Source organism: Pseudorasbora parva, chromosome 5 (genome assembly GCF_024679245.1).
Source record: "Pseudorasbora parva isolate DD20220531a chromosome 5, ASM2467924v1, whole genome shotgun sequence".
Classification (NCBI taxonomy): domain Eukaryota; kingdom Metazoa; phylum Chordata; class Actinopteri; order Cypriniformes; family Gobionidae; genus Pseudorasbora; species Pseudorasbora parva.
This window is the reverse complement of record NC_090176.1, coordinates 28,236,199-28,258,114: the sequence shown is the minus strand read 5'-3', so window position 1 is coordinate 28,258,114 and position 21,916 is coordinate 28,236,199. Positions and strand designations below refer to the sequence as shown.

General features: G+C 42.9%; 1 protein-coding gene across 2 annotated transcripts; it reads left to right on the top strand.

Moving 5' to 3' along the window:
- The first annotated feature begins 1,408 nt into the window (after positions 1-1,408).
- Positions 1,409-21,916, top strand: sh3bp4 (SH3-domain binding protein 4). 2 transcript variants are annotated; one of them, XM_067443762.1, is made up of 5 exons: positions 1,409-1,519; positions 4,395-4,608; positions 4,721-7,065; positions 19,149-19,337; positions 20,858-21,916. In XM_067443762.1, exons 2-5 carry the CDS (start codon positions 4,488-4,490, stop codon positions 21,080-21,082), a joined length of 2,880 nt encoding a protein of 959 aa, XP_067299863.1. In that variant the 5' UTR covers positions 1,409-1,519; positions 4,395-4,487; the 3' UTR covers positions 21,083-21,916. The 2 variants fall into 2 exon arrangements, with proteins under 2 accessions (XP_067299863.1, XP_067299864.1); XM_067443763.1 differs by having other exon boundaries at positions 1,432-1,523.

The following is a 21,916-nucleotide window of genomic DNA, read 5'->3' as shown; positions in this document are numbered from 1 at the left end:
TACAGAATTGCTTTTCAATAGGAAAAGTTTAAAACTGCCAGATTTTACCATACTGTAAAAAGACCAGGAGGGAATCATGATGCTGAGCAAAAACGTAGAACAAAGCTGCATGTCGACCACCAAAGTGGGGCAAAATATCCACAGCTGGAGACCTAACCTCTGATACACATGTGTATCAACTATGATTTTATATTTATTTTACAGTTTGCAAACAACAACAAAAGCTAAAACTTCCTAACAGCTGGTTTTGGATGACATCTAGTGGCCATGCCCTATCTATGCAACTAAATTCTTGTAGAGCCACCATACAGCCTTCAGATGGAAGCAGGACACAGCATACAAAGTGATACACATATCCATAAAAGAAAATCTTGATAATCAGAACAGTCTCAGCTTTGTCGTAATCGATACAATACAGATACACGTTACAACCCCCAGAATTTAGTTAAAAAATGAATCTGTTACATGGAGGACAAGTGAACATGATATTATATGTGTCAAAATGAATGGGAATGAGAGCTTAAATTGAATGATACAATAAAACGATTGTTAGGGGGAAATATTCTTCATAAAAAATGTATTATTTATTTCCTGAAAAGCATTTTTTTTTGTCATAAAATCTACAGTGTTGCTTTAGTTACATACCACTTCTCATGTGAGCTCACAATAGATAGGGGTGTTCCGTTCTATTCTGACTTGTCAAACTGACCCTGTGTAACAACACTGTGTCACTGTGTAATTCCACTGTTCTACCATAAAAAAAAAAAAAAAAAAAAATGTTTTATGAATAAATAAAAAAAATCTGTGTTTATTTAAAAAAAAAAAAAAAAACTACTGAGATAGGCACACAAACCACTTTTGAGATAGGCTATCTCAAAAAGACATTTGAGATAGGCACACAAACCACTTTGGTATATGCCACATGTCCACCAGGTGTTGCCAGATATGTATATTTACACACTGTCCCCAAAAGGGTTGAACTTCATGAGCTGTAATTTTAATTCAGTGTATTAAAAATGCGGTGGAAATTTAGAAAGCTCGCGGAACTAGGGCACTACATGAGGCCTTCTTAAAATAAAATCAGATTAACTATTAACTACTGAGCATGATTTTCAGTGCAATTTAATCAAAAGAAATTGAACAGGCCTATGTCTTATGAAATAGCCTAGCTAAAGCGCATAAAACAAAAATTGCGCTTTTAAATGTAGGCTACACTAGGCCTATGGAATTATGATGCATATAGCAAGCCTTTATCGCAATATACTTGGAATAAATGATCATGACAGTTTTAAAAGCTGCATGGCTTTGACTCCTTAACTGCCAAAGCTAGGGGTTTACCTTGGTAATAATTTGGAAAGGCAACAAAATTATGCAAAACACCAGGACTCCTCCTGGATAATGACGTCACGCAGTTTATCCTACTGTAGTAAAGCGAAGCGCTTGAGACTGAGACGCGCGTTCACGGCGGCCGCACATATAACGGTCTACACTCAAGAGACAGCACCGCATCTGCAACAAAGTAAGTAAGTAAGCTATAATGTAACTATATTTGGCCTTTATTTCTTAATCGGGGGTTTCATCGATTAGTGTTGCATTGCTCTTTGCGCCTATATCTACCACTGAGTCACAACTTTCCTTGCTGAACTTACAGCTGTTTCTGACACTTCAGATCGAGTTTATGTCGTGTTAAACACTTGAAACCCGCTTTCAAGTGGATCCTGTGTGAGCGTGTATAGGTCTACTGCATGTCCTCGTCCTTTTCTTCAAGATTCAAGATTTCACAATCCGTTTCAACTTGTCTGAGGTACACCCACCAACCGTCTTTTATCTCATAAAGAATCTGAACTGTTTGAGAGTTTAAACTTGCATGTAGGCTAGTCCTAAAAACCTGGATGATAACTTGAGAAATGTCAGAACATTTTCTTTTGCTCCATATCTTCGACTGATCAGTGTATCGGATGCTAATTATATTATATCAGGACTCAAACCTTCAGGAATCCTCTCATGTCAAACTACTAAGAAGCTCCTGTTAAATAATATATAAAAGCTCTGCAGCATTAATGTTTAATTTAACAGTCTGCACATGAGTTCTTCCCCCAAAATTTCTCCTCAAAAGTTTTCTAAATACATATTTTGAGATATATGGGAACATGCTTTACAATTAAACTTAGTGCATACTGTTTGAAAAGTGTTTTAAACTCTCCCTGGAATGTACCATATGTAGCCTACTTGTCAAAAAGGTTTTTAATTTGTTTAATCTGCACAGGATAAAACATTACAAATTCATGTAGTTTAAATATTGTATATTGCAATGTCACCAAAAAAGCGGCCATGCTTCAAAACGCTACAGGCTTGTAAGACAAGTTCCGTTTGAAAAAAATAGCCAATTATATAAATGCCAATGACAGTAACAATTAATATAATAAGAACGGATATTTTCTTTATCTCCCAGACTGGTATGTGCTAACATACCCAGAAGCCGTTGGTTCACAAAAATATGATAAAGTTGTACAAAGTACTTTTTGGGAAATACAGCCCGTCCTTATTTCACAGGCATTTCCTCTGTATTTCTGAAACAAAAGGTGGAAAAATACGCACAGAGCAGATCCTGTAGTCTTGTCACACACACACACACACACACACACACACACACACACACACACACACACACACACACACACACACACACACACACACACACACACAAAATGTTTGTTTTTGTGACATATTGGGACATCCCATAGGCGTAATGGTTTTTATACTGTACAAACCGTATTTTTTATCCCCTTACACTGCCCCTGCCCCTAAACCTACCCATCACATGAAACATTCTGCAGTTTTACTTTCTAAAAAAAACTAATCCTGTATGATTTATACGAATTTTGAAAAGTGGGGACATGGCCAGTGTCCTCATATTTCACCCTCTCCTTGTAATATGTATGTCATACCCATGTATTTGTGTCCTCATATGTCACAAAAACATGCCTACACACAAACACACACACACACACACACACACACACAAACACACACACACACACACACACACACACACACACACACACACACACACACACACACACACACACACACACACACACACACACACACAGAAATCAAATCAAAACAAGTACATTTTAATTCAGGTTGTACCCAAAACAATAATTTTCAGGAACATTTTGCCTGACTAAAAAAAAACTAATCGCTAAACGAGTAGTGTTTACCACAGATAATATCTCATATAATATGCAACATAACACTACTGCTCTCCATTTGATGACAATTTACTTAAGCCAATATTTATGTATTTACAAAAGCTATGTATTTACAAATGGTCTTGCTGTTTTATATATAAAACTGTAACTTTCACTGAGTGAACATGCTTTCACTAACGGTGGACCTAGTTTTAAACATATTAAAACGTATTTTAAAAACATATAATTGCTCTGTTGGAGTGATAATCTGCTAGACTGCAGTAGTTTCATAATATGTCAGACTGATGTGTGTGAGACATTCCCAGTAGGCTACAGCTGGGCATTTTCTCTAAAGGCGCTTCACTGTGTGTGCTTTCTTCCCCAAGGTGGTAGCCATGGAAACCACTGATGTGTTTTGCTGGAGAGCCTTTATAGTTCATGATCAGACTTAAGAGGATGCCGAGTTCCACTCAAACACTATCCTACTTTTGATTACTAAAAGCAAGCGTTGTTTGATCCTTAAGCTTGCGTATTGCGCACTTAAAGCAGCTCAGATGGAACTTCTATTTATTTATGAATAATTCAATCACTTTGCACAATATTTGAAGCAATCATTAAACAACATAAGCCATTGCATTGCACATAAATAAAATTGTAATAATAAAAAAGGCAAGAAATTTGGTGTCTTTGATTTTAGGCTGTAGAAGCCATTGACTGTGAATTTAGAGACGAGGGCCTTCTATTCTCTGATGTTTTCAGGATGATGTCACGAATAAGGTAGACAGGTCTGGACTAGTGCAAATATTTCTGCCTTTATTAGCCTTACTTCAAGACATGTAGTGGCAAAGTGTGGGCTCTCTTATAGGTTTAGGATAATAAATGGAACAAGGAAATAAAAATGTGCCTTAAATATTCACATGCCCGATAGACCAGTATTAAAATACGATCTGCTCTACAATGGCTAATATCACTGATTAAATACTCTGAAAAAAGTATAAGAAGAAAATGTTTGTTGTTTAGAAGATATTTGAGAAATAAAGATTGTTTTTAAAAGATTTGCACATTTATCCTCTTAATTTTCTTGAATTCCTTTCACCTCTTGCTATGTTATTGTGCTAAAAACATCAAATTTCCTTGAAGAAGACATTCTGTAAAAATAAAAAAAAACTATCTCATAATGCCCTTATTGCTTTGTTACAGATATTATGCAAGGCCATTGTTCTTTCAATCTGAAACCGAAAAATGGGAAGAAAAACTTGAGACAATAGGTGGAGCTCGGTAGCGTTATTCACCATGGCTGCCCATCGCATTCGATCAGCGAACAACAACACTGTGCTCCCTCGCTGCCGATCTGAGGGCGCACTTATCGATCTCAGTGAAGGAGTGTCAGAGGCCACCCTTACAGATGTTAAAGGTTTCTTTTCCTGTTCTTACCTCACAATCAACATGTGTTAACTTTTTTACGTTAACGGGCATGTGTTAACTTTTATGTTTAATCTCATGCACCACATCTTCTTTTTTTACAGCGCCTTCGCCTAGTGCCTTACGACTGGATGCTACCTCATTTGGAGCAGTCAAGGAAGTGATTGCCATTAAGGATTACTGTCCGTCCAGCTTTACCACTCTTAAGTTTTCAAAGGGAGACTGCCTTTATGTTATAGACACATCGGGTGGAGAGTGGTGGTATGCACACAACAGTAAAGAAATGGGATACATCCCAGCAGCCTATGTCCACCCAATCAATTATCGAGACTCCTCGTTCAGTGATAGCGGTATGATTGACAGTGACGTTTCTGAGGGAGTGAAAGAAATGGACATCTCAGGGGAATGGCCGGGGTCCTCCAAAACTACCGAATCTAGAAACGAAAATCCTTTTGTCAATAAACGGATGTCAACCAACCCTTTCCTAAATGGCACAGTACAAGGCACTACTGACCAAAACAGTAAGCATAAATCAGCAAATGCTTTGTGTTTTGATAATCTCTCGCTTCCCATCTCAAACACCGGCAGCACTGCTAATATTAATGGCTTTGAAAGTGGGTTATTTGACACATATAGTTTTAGTCCCGGCTCAGGGAACGGTTCAAATCTTCGCAGAGGCAATCCGTTTTCTAGGAGCAAGCGATGCTACAGCATGTCAGAGCTGTCTGTCCTGCAGTCCTTGTCTGATGGGAATCAAGGTTCCTTGAGTTTTTTTGGTGGTATGAAGTCACCTAAACCTGAGCATTATCAAAGTAGAGATGATTTCAAAACCGCATGGCTAAATCACCGCAAACTTACGCGGTCCTGCCACGACCTGGACTCCATTGGACAAAACCCAGGTTGGGGGCAAACCCAGCCAATAGAGACCAACATTGTGTGCAATTTGGACAGTTCAGGCGGTGCCGTGCAGCTACCAGATTCCAGTATCAGCATACATATCCCTGAGGGCCATGTTGCACTGGGTGAGACTCAACAGATATCTCTGAAGGCCCTTCTGGACCCACCATTGGAGCTCAACAATGATAGATGTACTACTGTAAGTCCAGTGGTAGAAGTAAAACTCAGTAACATGGAAACCAAGACCCCAGTCACTTTAGAGATGAAGGTGTCGGTTGTAGTGAAGATAGAGAGCCGCAAAACCGCAGAGGTGGTGTGCGTAAGAAGCGACTGCAAAGAAGGTCCATACGTCCCGATTTCACATGTATACATGTATGGAGACACCGTTCAAGTGACTCTGGACAATTTAGAACCTTGCATGTATGTCTCTGTGGTTGCCCAAGCACAAACTGTTGCCCCATACAACACAGTGTGGGAACATGTCGTAAAAAAGGTCACTCTTGGGGTATACGGGCCAAAGCACATCCACCCATCCTTCAAGACAGTGGTGGCCATTTTCGGCCATGACTGCGCCCCGAAGACGTTGCTAGTGAGCGATGTAAAAAAGCACTCACAGTCTACTCCACCTGTCGTCCTCCAGCTCTGGGGAAAGCATCAGTTTGTACTAGCAAAACCTCAAGACCTTCAAGTTGGCGTGTATTCAAACATGTCCAATTTTGAAGTAAAATCCAATGAACAGACAAGAAGCGTGAGGGGATTTCAGATCAAACTCGGCAAAGTTGCCCGTCTCGTCTACATGATTGCAGCCCGGGATTCTACTGACATTTTAGATTTTACTTTGAGAATTCAGGTTAAGGATGATAAGGACTGTATCCTGGCCCAGTTTTGCGTACAGACCCCAACCCCACTACCAAAAACAAGCACAACAAGCTCCGCCCAAAGGCGCTTCCTAAAGAAAAAAGAAGTGAACAAAATTGTACTGTCTCCTCTTGCAGCGACCACAAAGTACCCTGTGTTTCAGGACAGACTAGTCAAACAGATCAAATTTGCTAAATTGCTGAAAACTGTTATAAGGCAGTCCAAAAGCCTATATTTGCTGGAGTATCTTAAAGGAGACGTAATGGCTCTTTTGAGTGAGGAAAAAATCAAATTTAAAGGACATCTATGGACCAAAGAGTGGTACATTGGATACTACCATGGAAGAATTGGGTTGGTGCATGCCAAAAACATTCTAATCATGGGAAAAGTGAAACCTGTTCATTTCAAAGGGCCTGATCTTATGACTACAGTACTTTTAGAACAGATCCTGAAGCCCTGCATGTGCCTGACGTACATCTACGCATCAGTGCGAACGATATTGATGGAGAACGTGGCTAGTTGGAGAGCATTTGCTGATGCTTTGGGCTACGTCAATCTGCCTCTGGCACATTTCTGTCGGACAGAGCCGGACAGTGAACCTGAAAAAGTGGCTTCTGTTCTTGAGAAACTCAAGGAAGACTGCAACACAGCTGAGGGCAAGGAGAGGAAGTCTTTCCAGAAGGAACTCATGAAGGTAAGCGTTGACATAAAAGTAGATCTTTAAGCTAAACTTGAGTGGCCACCTTTGCCGAGACTAAACAGAGAAATTGTATCAATTGTTTTATTAATTTATTTGAGGTCTTCTTATAACTGGCAAGCCGAAGATTTGTTTTTCATATAAACGCCAATAGCTGATAGATGGTGAATTTTATAAATGTGTATTTTTCAAAAAAGCAACTGCATGCAAAGAGAATTGAGGAAAGAGTGATGTTTTTACAAGTTAACAATTCTGAAAGTCAACTATGACAGTAATAGATTCAGTCTGAAATAAAAAAAACGTCATTAGTGAAAATGATAAAAACTTGATGAAGCTGCATGCAGTTGACCTTGCTGGTGTGTTGAAGGATTTATTCTACACTTTCAGTTTCGCAAATGAATAGATTTGTATTAATTAACCTATGAATAATATATATTATTTCTGTAGTTCATACCAGAGCCAGTCAAATAAATATTTAATAACATTACTCAGAGCATTTTTCATAAACATTCAGGGTTTCGATGCAGAGGCCAAGTGCTATTAAACATTTTAAAGTGCCACCTTATTTGCAGAATACCACCAGCACTTTAACATGCTACCCTGAATTAAAACAATATGTGATCAATTTCTAATCATTTCTAAATATATTGAATGAGAAACAATACAATTTCATATGAGCTTCAACAATCATTTCAGTCCTTATTAATGTCTTTAAAGGTGCAGTGTAGTGTTTATGAGGATCTATTGTCAGAAATCCAAAAGAATATAGTGTGTATGAAGACCATAGATAATGAACTAATGTTTGTATTACCTTAGAATGAGACATTTATATCTACATACACCGCGAGTCCCCTTACAGTGAAATTGCCATTTTGCACCGTCATGTTTCTACAGTAGCCCTAAACGGACAAACTTCAGAGAGCTAGTCACTCTCTGCTCTCTTCGACAATGACATTTTTGTCCTGTGTCAGCCCCCGTAGCTTCTCTATGTGCTTCAAAAGCGAGGGGTGAGTGGTTAATTGCAATTTACAACCTCACCTCTAGATGCCGCAAAAATGTACACACTGTACCTTTAATGAAGCACAGCATGAAGCCATTTAAAATGTTTAACTCTAAATGTTCAAGGTAAATGTGTTAAATATCTGTAGGTTGACTTCCTGTCAGAAATAACACTATTTCCTTTAACGTTTACTTTGGCTGCCATAATGTCTGCATTCTTAAAAAGAGTATCTGATATCAGCATGCAGACACATATCATATAAATCATGCACAGACACGCTAAAGCTTAGGTAAGTTTAGTTGGGGCTCAACTGAAATAACACTGTAACAACATCTGCTCAAAAGATTGTAGAGAGATTAAAATTACGATATTGGCAATTATATACATTGTCACATATCATGTCCTTTTGACTTAATCAGTTTAAGAGCTTCATATCACTCAAGTGAAGCTGGCTAAATGAGTGTCAGATAAATAAAGATGTTCTTCACAATCTAAAATTTGCAAGGGTCATCTGTGATCATCTGAAACATACGTGACAACACACCCGTGAGTGAAAATGCCAGAAGATGTGAACTTGTTGAAGAGTTGTGCAGCTGTTTCCATTCTTATTGTTAGCATCTGCACAGAAGCATCAAATATGGACCGAAAGGCGCACTAAATTACACATCCCCTCCACACCTACAAATCTATTGCCAGGAGATTGCTAACAGATATGAAACTGTAATTTTCTGCACATTTTAATAAACTATTTGCATATTCTGCATAGAAAAGAATTTGCATTTTAGAGCAATGGATTCCCTCTGGAATTTCTAGGGCTTTTTGATTTATGAATAAAATGAGGTCTGTGGTTAACATTACATAAAGAGACTTTCCTGTTTTGTTCTACAGAATTAATTACACACAGTCAAATGTGAATTTGGAAACCCATTAGAAACTCCCAAGGGAAGCCGTGGTGAATTATGTCTTTCTAGTTGTTTACAAACTGACATGATGACTGAACAACTTGATTTAACTTTTCAATTCTATTTTTAAAGTAACATTTCCAAATTGTAATGCTTCCTTGCATATTCTCCAGTCTTGGCTATATGGTCAAATGAATTTACAGACATCTGAAAGTCTCAGAACTTTTTTGAGTCTTTGATTCCCCAGTATCCTCCCATTTCCTTTAGCCTATTGTTCAAGAAGAAAAGTGGTTCTGTATAAACAGTCTGTGATTTCTGATAATAGTTTATGCACAGAAAAAAAATGGTCAGCTTATATAAAAGGAAATCAAAAGGGACAGGCAAGAGGAAATATAATGAAGTGTGAGTAATTATCATAAAATCAGATGTTAAAGGGGTACTTCAGTGCTGGGAAGATGAGTATTTGAAGATGTGTATTTAAACTGAGTCATTTTTGTAGTAGAAATGTGATTTATTTTGTTTTATGTTTTGGCTCATGAAAAACAACTGCCAGAATGCACGCTGCCCTACGAGGCCACTCCCAAAGCCACCGCTACTGGTTCACTGAATCACTTTCCTACTGCGGCACGGCCCCTGCCATTGTGTTCATTTTCATAATAATGAAACCAGTGAGAGAACAGACACTACAATTAAAAACTGAACATGTCTGTTCAATATAATGTGAGTGAGCCGATTGAGTGTCACAGCCAGAGGAGGACAGTAGTTGAGTATATTTACTTTCTACTCAAGTAAATTGTGTAAAGTGTCTTTCTTTGGAAAACTTTTACTTCACTACATTCTAAAGCATAATATATAATGTCATACTTTTTACTGCACTACATTTCATAAATAAAAGTTGTTGTTTTCTTACCTTTAACACCTAATTACATTAAAAAATGTAGTACTTTCTTAATTGTACTCAAGTAAAACTTTGAATTACTTTTACTTGAGTAAAAGTATACAGTATTACATTTTTTTATAATTAAGTATTAAATGATATTCAATATGAAATGTATTGCAGTAAAAAGTACAATATTATGTTTTGGAATGTTGTGAAGTAAACGTTTTCAAAGAAGAACACTGATAAAGTACATATACTTGAAAAACTTAAAAAAAATTAAAAATACTTAAATACTGTGCGCCTCTGCACAAGCGCAGCAGGAGTCAGATTTCATTTAGAGCGAAGAGCTGAGGTAAGCGCTAGGGATGTTTACCGGTGACCATTTGACCGATGGTTGACCATATCAGCGTTAACCGATCAAAGTTGTCGGTTGTCGGTTAAAACAAAAAGTGATCTCTAAATTAGGCTATTATAGACAGTGGACTAAACGCTACTACAGTTAGCCATCTCATTCCAAAATCTTTTTGTGTGAAGTGAACAAATCCCTCACACTCAATTTTTCATAACTCACCTGTCTGTACTTAATAAACCAATAAAAACATTTGGTGCGAGGTCATAGCATTTAGGTTTGCGCGCTCACAAGGTTTGCAAAAAGTAAACAGGCTAAAACACTTGAGGTTAGAGCCAGGGCAGACGACAGTATGAAGCGTAATTCCACATAAGATGGGTTTACATTTGGAAATATATTACATCTACATTTCAGTGGTAACACATAAGGTGTTGATCATCATCTTTCTTTATTATTGTTAGCACTACCTCGAAATAAAGCGGCATCTATTTGGAGCTGTCATTTTCTTAAATTAGCCACGGCAATGTTTCAAATGAGCTTCTAACGCTAGACAACTGTCTTTATTTTCAACGCGATCACCTTGTACCCAAACCATTTCCAAACTAAGGAGCCATTTGTTTGTCGATTACAAACAAGCTCCTCTGCGCCGCGTTTGCAGGACTCATTCTTTGCGCTGTAGAGGATTTTAAAAAAAGTGACGTGAGTAGAAGGGAGGTGGCGGCGCCGGGACAGTGTGTGTGTGTGTGTGAGAGCGGGAGGCAGAACAGCAGAGAGATGAGATGCGACAGAGTTGCGAAATTGCAGGCGCGGCTCGCAACCTGATACAAAGCTTAATGCTAAATCGCTGAAGTAACCCTTCAAGGCTTGTTCACTCCTGACGTATCTGATTCAAATTTTGTGTGTATTTCCACAGAATTGTATAGGTCAAACACTTTCTTTGAATTATTTAAATTTGCCAGAATATTAATATAAATAAGGTTTTTTTTGTTTTGTTTTTTGTTCTGTTTTTGTTTTTTATAAGCTTGTTCTGTGCCAACAATAGCCAGGTTCACTAGGTACTTTGAATCAACGTATCATTCGTAACAATTAATCTGCACACCAAAAATAAACAAATAAATCACGTTGACAAGAAGTTTAGAGTGCTGAGGAAAGTTCAATGAATTGAAAAATTTTCGATTAAAAAAAAACAACAACAAAAAAATATCGATAGATTTTGAAATGCTAACAAATGTTTCCCACAATTGACATTCCTGTATTGTTGGAGGAAATTAATGTCTGGTTCTGGATTCTGTGACAGTCAGTATCCTTAGCTGCAGATTTTGTTTGGCTTTCTGTTACTACTGTCTCCGGAGGGTTTACTTAATAAGTTCCTGACTGTGACAGGGGTCAGAGGTGACACACCTCAGGAAACAAGTGCACATGAAAGGCCTTATCTTTTTTTGGCTAATGCACACAATCATTGTGTACACAGTGTGACACTTTCACTTGCATCAGACAGTAAGTTGCAAAGTCACTGCTTACTTCAGGAGAGAAGTGAAGATTGAACCGATCACATAAATGTATCGTCCTTTTGCACTGACTGAATCTGCAAAAACATACCTTCCTGTTTATTTGTAGAATTAACATCTTTGATAAGATGGCAACCATCCAATACTCCTGCTATCTCATTGCTCTGTTTGGAGCCAAACGTGTCTTCTGGGGCATCAGTGCCATGTTCCTCCCCCTCTAAGCAGACTTCCTGTCATTCCAAACATTCCAAGCCACGGAACTGGAATCAGAGATTAGTCGGTTCAGGGCGTGTAACTTTTAAACACTTGTGGCTGTTTTGTGTACGTCCATTAGAACATATTTAAGTATATGAAGAACACCTGCACTTTTGACAAATGCATGTTCAAATGCTGAATTACATTTGCTGATGGTACTAGCAGAAAGACTGAGTATTTTCTTTGTATAAATAAAGTATAAATGTCACGTCGTCATCATCAGATAACAGTTTCAGACATTTTGTAAGATCATATATTCACAAGGTACAGTGAATGCAAGTCCTTATTCAGTTTTTTAAATGTCAGAACAAACTCTCAGGGAGAAAAGAAGGTCACGTTAATAAGACAGAACATTTGCCAATTATACGGCCGGATTTTCCTCCCTAGCACTTCCCTTGTCCAAGGGGCCCGGAGTCACTCTCATTATATTGTGCTCACATGCACGTCGCTTCCTGCATATCGGCACATTTATCAGAGCACCCTGGATGATGATGACGAGCTCTTGATTGGTCCAGATCTTCTGAGGCGGTGCTTAGAAAACAACTAACACTAGTTTTGTAGTTTGTGTTGCTGTGTACTGTGTGCTGCTGTAAAGGTAAAACAGGCTTTACTTAGCACTGTTTAAAACAGCAGAAGACATGGTGTGAGATTATGAAAGCAGATAAATAATATTACACAACTACACAGACCTCAAATTTCAGTTTGATTTCGAAAGCTTTTATAGCTGATGTGATCCCTTGCGAAACAAAAATAAATTGCAGTATAATGGAAAATATCATGCAATACATTAGGCAATATATTCACATATATGGGATTTAATATTTATATTTTCCAATATATTGCAATATATTGAAAGCGGCAATCATTTGAATATTTTGCAATATATTACATGAATATATAATATATTGTATAATACCATCCATATATGTATTTACAATATATTAAAATATATTTCAAGTGGTATATTGGTAAATATATTTTCCTTTCGTACAGGTATAACCTATAAAAATAAAAAATAAAATGTTTTTGCTAAAGATAGCATCTGTATGGATGGTTCAAATTTTGTTATAATTTATTCACCATCATGTCATTCCAAACCGTAAAAGAACATATTTTGAAAAACCTCTCTCTTTTTGTGCATGCAAGGAAAGTCAAAGGGGACCACACTAACTTTAACTGTATAAATAAGATCCTCCTTTTAAAATAACTCATAAGAAAAAAATCATAAAGGTTTGAGTAACAACATAAGGGTGGTTAAATAATGACAGAATATTCATTTTTTGAGTGATCCCTATAACATTGATACACTATAACGTCTCGGTTACGTATGTAACCCTCGTTCCCTGAAGGAGGGAACGGAGACGTACGTCAGAACTGAACCGACGAATGGGATCTTACTTTAGAGACCAATCCTACTTCGAGCATCTAACAACGAGCCAATGAAATTTGGCATGCGATCACGCATTCCACGCTCCGCCCCGCAGCGCGGGTATAAAACAGGAAGTGGAATGGTAGATCAGTGCTTTTCCTGCTGAGGAGCCGAGAGGTGACCGGACTCCTAGCGGAAGCACAGCATCTGGCGACGGGACGTACGTCTCCGTTCCCTCCTTCAGGGAACGAGGGTTACATACGTAACCGAGACGTTCCCTTTCAGTCGGTCACGTTCGACGTACGTCAGAACTGAACCGACGAATAGGATCCCTATGGAAAACGTCGTCCTGCGGCGTCCTGCTTGTGCACACTGTACCGTCTAGTATGGTACGGAAGTCAGGGCTCCAAGCAGGGAGTACAGTCACTGCTGTTTCTGCAAGACACACTCAGAGTGACTATTGGATAACGCTGGGAAAGCGTGCCTACCTCAGAGAGAGGGTAGCTGCGGGGCCACATCCTTCAGGGAAGGAGAGGTGGCGGAATACACATAAGGACTAACCTGGCAGGGTAGTGCAACATATGGCAGTCTCTGGGGTGGTTCCAGCCTGATTGAAGGGGGGAAAGAACACGCCCAGAGACGACAGAGCGGGCTCTGTCGAGGGAAAGACACGGGGCTAGCCCGAAGGGTAGCTGGTACCGTGGAAGAATACACATATGGGGTTGCCGTGAGGGAACCGCTACATATGGAACCCAGCCTACAGCCACGTTTCACAAGTATACGGGTGCAGGCCTGGCGTCAGACGGTCCGCAACGTCTGACACCTGAGGGGTGACGGAGGAGCTCGACAGGGTTAGCCGGTTTCCCGGGGAACACAACTGGAGACAAATAGACGCATGTATCCGGCCCAGAGGGCGGGAGTGGCGTTTCGCAAGCCGACACTTAGAACAGGCACTTAACGCTCCTGGCCACTGGGGGCGAGGATGCGGGAAGATACCGGCTCTACACGTAAGCTATAGAATCTAGCAAACCTGTTAGGTGTCGCCCAGCCCGCAGCTCTACATATGTCTGTCAGCGAGGCGCCTTGAGCAAGCGCCCAGGAAGAAGCAACACTCCTAGTGGAGTGTGCTCTTACACCGAACGGGCAAGGCACATCTTGGGACTGGTAAGCCAAGACTATAGCATCCACTATCCAGTGGGTTAACCTCTGCTTGGAGACAGCCTTTCCCTTCTGCTGGCCTCCGTAACAGACGAAGAGTTGCTCTGAGGTCCGAAAGCTTTGGGTCCGGTCAACGTAAGCGCGAAGAGCGCGGACCGGACACAACAAAGCCTGGGCTGGGTCTGCCTCCTCCGAAGGCAGCGCTTGCAGGTTCACTACCTGGTCCCGGAAGGGAGTGGTAGGAACCTTGGGCACATATCCGGGCCGGGGTCTAAGGACAACGTGAGAGTTACCGGGCCCGAACTCTAGGCACGATTCGTTGACCGAAAGTGCATGCAGGTCCCCTACCCTCTTGTTCGAGGCCAATGCCGTCAGGAGCACTGTCTTCATCGACAAGATTTTAAGCTCACAAGACGCCAAAGGCTCGAACGGGGGGCTCTGAACACCTTCGGGGGTCTTCCCGGCGGGAAGCGCACCACTCAACGAACAGGTTCCACTTCAGAGCATAGAGGCGCCTCGTAGAGGGGGCTCTAGCTGAAGCGATGGTATCTACGACAGCTTGTGGTAGTCCATCTAGAACCTCCGCGTTCCGTCCAGGGACCAGACATGAAGATTCCAGAGGTCTGGACGCGGGTGCCATAGCGTGCCCCGTCCCTGAGAAAGAAGGTCCTTCTACAGGGGAATCGGCCAAGGAGGGGCTGTCGCGAGGAGTGTGAGTTCTGGGAACCAGGTCCGGTTGGGCCAATACGGCGCAACTACCAAGACCTGCTCCTCGTCCTCCCTGACCTTGCACAGAGTCTGTGCAAGAAGGCTCACTGGGGGAAACGCATACTTGCGTAGGTCCCGGGGCCAGCTGTGCGCCAGTGCATCTGTGCCGAGGGTACCCCCGGTTAGGGAATAGTACCACTGGCAATGGGTCGAGTCCGGAGAAGCTCCGTGCGGCTCCGAACTGGTCCCATATCAGCTGGACCGCCTGGGGGTGGAGTCGCCACTCTCCTGGAGGTGTCGGCTGACGAGAGAGCTCGTCGGCTGTCTGGTTCAGCGCACCAGGGACATGAATGGCCCGAAGCGACCTCAGCTGCTTCTGATTCCACAGGAGGAGGTGGCGGGTGAGTTGGAGCAGACGACGGGGGCGTAGACCACCCTGACGGTTGATGTACGCAACGGCCGTGGTGCTGTCCGTACGGACCAGTACATGCTTGCCACGCAGCGGCCCCTTGAGGCGGCGGAGTGCCAAGTGTACTGCCAGCAACTCGAGGCAATTGATGTGCCAATGCAATTGCGGCCCTGTCCACAGACCAGCAACTGCATGCCCGTTGTACGTGGCCCCCCAGCCGGTGGCGGAGGCATCCGTGAATAGCACAGCATGCCTGGACACTTGTTCTAGGGGCACCCCGGCCCGGAGAAACGAAGTGTTGGACCACGGGCTGAAGGTTTGGCAGCAGTAAGGAGTCACTGGGACCCGGTACTGACCGCTCTGCCACGCCCACCTCGGGACTCGGCCATTGAGCCAGCGTTGAAGCGGTCTCATATGAAGCAATCCGAGCGGCGTGACCGCGGCTGCAGATGCCATATGCCCCAGGAGCCTCTGAAAGAATTTCAGTGGGACCGCTGTCCTGCTCTTGAACATATTCAAGCAGTTCAACACCGACTGGACTCGCTCCTCGGTGAGGCGCGCAGTCCGGTTGACCAAGTCCAACTCCATACCGAGATAAGAGATCCTCTGTGTAGGACAGAGTTTGCTCTTTTCTCGGTTGACCACGAAGGCCCAACTGGCTGAGGTGACTGAGCACCAGGTCCCTGTGTTCGCACAACTGGTCCTTCGACTGGGCTATGATCAGCCAATCATCGAGGTTGTTGAGAATCCGAACGCCGCGTTCTCTGAGCGGTACAATGGCTGCCTCCGCGACATTCATGAAGACGCGGGGCGACAGGGACAGCCCGAAGGGCAGGACCTTGTACTGATATGCTTTCCCCTCGAACGCAAAGCGCAGGAACAGTCTGTGTCGAGGGAGAATAGACACATGGAAGTACGCGTCCTTCAGGTCGATCGCTGCAAACCAATCCTGGGGACGGATGCATTGAAAAATGCGTTTCTGCGTCAACATTCTGAACGGGAGCTTGTGCAGAGCCCGATTCAGAACTCGCAGGTCCAGGATTGGTCGTAACCCACCCCCTTTCTTGGGCACAATGAAGTAGGGGTTGTAGAACCCCGTCTTCATATCGGCTGGAGGAACCGGCTCGATCGCGTCCTTCGCCAGTAGGACCTTGATCTCTGACCTCAAGACATGAGCATCGCTTCTTCACACGGAGGTGAAGAGGATGCCCTTGTACTTGGGCGGCCGGCGCACGAACTGAATCGCGTAGCCGAGTCTGATGGTACGGATGAGCCAGCGAGACGGCCTGGGGAGACCTAGCCAGGCCCCCAGAGACCGTGCAAGCGGGACCAACGGCACCACAGACGTGCCAGGGGTGGGGCAGCGAAGCGGAGTACTCTGGCCCGACTCGGGAGGCCCGGAGGTGGCCCAAAGTGTTGCCCGAGCACTCCTGGTTTGGACAGAGAGTGGGTGAGAAGGCTTGGAGGCGTCCTCGGAGCCCACTCTGCTGCCCACTGCCCGGAGGCAGGGAAGTGGACATCATCTCCCTCAGAGCAGCTCCTCTTCTCCCTGGGCTGCCCGTCTCAGGGCCGCTTCCCCTTGCCGGCCGGTTTCGCGGGACCCTGGACGGGTTGGGTGGCCCCCTTGCATCCGGCACCCTGCTTCGGGGGTGGAGGCTGCTGCTTGGGCTTGGCAGGGACGGAGGCGGACGCCGGGGGACGCCCTCGGCGATGAGCAGACTGGGGGCTGCCCCGGGCGACTGGGTGGAGGCAGCAGTGGGCCGCCAGGGCAGGATGTTCTTTATGGCCTCCGTCTGCTTCTTGGCCACCGAGAACTGCTGGGCAAAGTCCTCGATGGCGTTGCCGAAGAGGCCGGCCTGACAGACAGGGGCGTTCAAAAACCGAACCTTGTCTGAGTCCCGCATGTCCGTCAGGTTCAGCCACAGGTGGCGTTCCTGGACCACCAGAGTGGACATCGCCCGACCCAGGGAGCGTGCAGTGACTTTTCGCCCTTAGCCGCACCACCATCGAGGGTAGTGAGGATGGAGGAGTCAGTCGATCGCAGGCGAGCGCTATACGGCGCCACCCACGACTTCGTGAGCTCCTGATGCACTTCCGGGAAGAAAGGCACCGGGGCGGGACGCTGAGAACCAGCACGACCCGTCCCGAGAAACCAATCGTCCAACCGCGAAGGTTCGGGACGTGGTGGAGGGTTCCACTCAAGCCCGACACTTGCGGCAGACCGGGCAAGCATAGCCGTAAGCTCCGGGTCGGACTCGGGCAACGCTGTCACACCCGCAGCCGAGTCTTCATCCTCGGAGCCCATTAGCTCATCCCCCGATGCAGCGACCGACATCTGGTCCTCCGCCGGAGCCCCAAAAGAGACGACTGGCGCTCCACGTGGGAGGTCAGCACGCCCTTCCGGAAACTCCACCGGCACAGTGGAGGGGGGAGGGGCCCAAGGAGCCATGAGACCCGTCGGGTTTGCCCTGACCGTCACCCTCAGGTCCCCACCAGAGTCATCAGCCAAAGTAGCAGCCCTCTGCTTTGCAGCTGGAGGACCTCTAGATCGGGGGATGCACGATGGCGCTCCACCTCTTCTGAGGTACTGGAGACGGGACCGCAACACTGCGATGGACATATTCCCGCAATGGGAACATGACTCATCCACGAACGCAGCCTCAGTGTGCTGTGCGCCCAGACACGTGAGACAACGAACGTGCCCGTCAAGCGGAGACAGAAATCGACCGCACCCAGAAACACACGGTTTGAATGACATCTTGAAAAAGACGCAGGGTCAAACCGTGTTGCTCTTTTGTTAATGGAAAGCTGCTCTTTTAGTGTGCTGAAGCACTCAGGGAGATGACCGCGGCTCCACACAGTTCGAACTGCAAGCCTGTGTGAGCTCTCAGTGATGTTTGTGTGTGTGTATGTGTACACGCCCAGCGAACCAACTCTTTTTCAAGGGAAGACTCTCAAACACAGGAAATTTGACTCGTAGTCAGAAGCTCTTCGTAGACACAGCGAAAACACTGCTCGGCTCCGAAGTAGAAAGCGCTGATCTACCATTCCACTTCCTGTTTTATACCCGCACTGCGGGGCGGAGCGTGGAATGCGTGATCGCATGCCAAATTTCATTCGCTCATTGTTAGATGCTCGAAGTAGGATTGGTCGTGAAAGTAAGATCCCATTCGTCGGTTCAGTTCTGACGTACGTCTAACGTGACCGACTGAAAGGGAAACAAATATTTTCATGATTTGTTATCAGATAACATGATATTTTGAGTTCCTGTTATTTAAACTAATTTCCTTCATTGTATTAACTCAAATGATTTTCTTCAATAAAACTCAAATTTTTAAGGCCACCAGGTTACTTACTTTTTTAAACCAATAGTGTTTTTTACAGTGATGAAATTATAACTCTTGTCTAATGTCTCACTTATTGTCTGTCTTATGCACAATTAAATATTAATTTAAAGACAATATATAGTCAATGTACACCAATAGAGATTTTATTTAAAAACTGGTACTAAAATGTGTGCATTTCTGTATCTGTCTTTGCAGGCTCTTCTGAAGATGGACTGTCAGGGCCTGGTGGCACGGCTGGTCATGGACTTTGTGCTGTTGACCACAGCAGTGGAGGTGGCGGGACGCTGGAGGGAGCTTGCTGAGAGACTGGCTAAAGTATCCCGGCAGCAGATGGAAGCATATGAAGCTCCACACAGGGACAGCAGGGGACAACTGGACAGTGAGGTAAAACAAACCTGAACATTCATCATTTACACAGTTATACACAGTTGTTCAGTTCACGAGTTTGTGTGCCTATATAATCTTAGTGAAAGTGGTAAACAGAATTGGCTTGCTGTCTGCTATAGAGGGGCTCGGAGAGAATATTCTACCCGTGCTCCGATTGCCCCCCTATAACAGGCAAATTGAATGAATAAAATAATGAATGAATGAGTTATTTATATAGCGCTTTCATATGTACTACTGTACACCCAAAGCGCTTTACACTCGTGTCAGGGATCTCTCCTCAACCAACACCAATGTGATATACAAAATTGTACAAAAGGGAGGAGCAGGGGAGGAGGAGGGATGCTTCAGGAACTAAAAAGGGGAAGAGGTAAGCTGCTGGTTTTATACCTTGGTATTAATTGAAGATTAGATGGGCGTACTCCTCCCGAAATTACGTAACTTCACTTGTACACAAGATGTGTAGCAATTTTTTTTTTTCTTTCAGTGAAAGTGAATGACTGAAACTGTCTGTAAAATCTCTTTTTATTCTAGTGCTACACAGAAGAAAGAAAGTGTTATAAGTTTAGAACAATACGAGGTTGAGTACATTTCTGGGTGAAATATTATTTTAAAACTGACTGACTATCAACTAAAAGAAAAAGCTAAACTCCTCCAGGAATTCATCTTAAGAGCATGTTTGATTAATGATGAGTCATGAATGATGATTTTGGAATGTGGAAAGCTCTGTTACTCTGTGCTGGTGCTGACAGACTTTCATCCTAGAGTGACATTAAATAGGGAGGCACAATATGTCTGTTTGGAAAAGACAACACAATCAGATGGTAATTTGTAACTATGTCAGGAGAATTGGTGGCTCATTCATAAATTTGTATCTGCTTATGCCCCACAGACGATATAGGGGTGTGCTTAGGGTCTTCATGGTTATTTTTTTCTTTCTAAAAATCGTATGTTTTCATACAAATCACACTATACAAATTCATACCAAATCACAACCTTTTAAAATACATATATTTTCTTATGAGACTGGGTTGGAAAAAGTGTCAAGTCTGTTTGCACAGTTTAAACAGCGTTTAAAACATATTGAAATGCTAAGGACGGGGCTCAGATTGTAGAACATTCACATTACAGATGACAGAAAAAGTGTAGACACCAAATATCTGAAGTATAGAATTTTGAATCTTCTAAATTATAACATATAGATAAAGAACAACGTCACAGCACTATAGCTGAAATATGAAAAGGTTAAAACTGGGTTTTGAGCTCCGAGTACAGGAAACCTACAGGTTATTATTGATTGCATCCAGCTCAAAAGAGAAACATAAATGTTCTACCAACAATTGGTGAGATTATGAGCTTCCTCTTGCTCTTTTTACTCGCTTTGAATATTTGTACACATTGACAGAGCATACAGATCGGGTATAGACAGTCTTTTCTGGGAACTAAATTCAGGGCACCGGAATGCCATGTACATGTCAATCTCAAATAAATCTTTAAAAAAAACTTTTCCTCTCACTAAGGCCATGTGGAAACCTGCCTATGACTTCCTGGTCACATGGGCAGCTCAGATTGGGGACAGCTACAGGGATGTGATTCAGGAACTTCACACTGGATTGGACAAAATGAAGAACCCCATCACCAAGCGCTGGAGACACATCACTGGCTCCCTGATCCTTGTTAACTGTCTGGATCTCCTACGGAGCTCCGCCTTCAGCACCTCCCCTCAAGATGACTGTGCCATATAAGGACTGCCTACACCAACTGACTTTTACAAATGCCAGATACACCTGATTTCAATTTATATTCCTAAAAGACCCCTATTATGCTAATTTACATATTTTTGTTTAGGGGGTCTACTAGAATAAATGTAAATGATTAAATGTACAAAGAACTATTTTTTATGACACCTGTTTTCACCCTCTGTCTGAACGCTCTGTTTTAGTTTCAGTTTCTTTAAAACCTGCCTTCCAGAAAGCCCATTCTGCTCTGATTGTTCAACCTGCCCCAGTCTGCTGTGATTTGTTCTACCGCTTGGAGCATGTGTCATAAATGGTAACGCCTCCCTTACCATAAACCGGCGCGTTTTAGCTTCAGGTGCTTTAAATAGGCAAAGTAAAAACTACTGTAACTACGCTATGGTGTCAGTTTTGCTTTATCAATTCGAGCCCGTGTCTCATAATGACAGTCAAAAAGAACCATCTGATCGACCCAAACCAATGCAAGTAAGACTTGTGCAGGTCGTTTCACAGTGGTCATTTTTTGTATTCCTCTCCAGTGTTGGGTAAGTTACTCTAAAAAAGTAATTAATTACTAGTTACTAATTACATCTTCAATAGTGTAATTAGATTACTGTACAAATTACTCTCTCCAAAAAGTATTTAATTACTTATTACTAATTACTTTACAAATCCCATATCAACCTCGAGTTAAGAGATTCAAGGATAGATATGAATACGATAGATACGGCTTTTATTTAAATAATTCAAATACATAATATAAAACTACAACAATTATTCTTATTAACTGACCAAAGTATTACAAATGAAGGATACATAAAAATATGCATTTTAAAGTTAGAC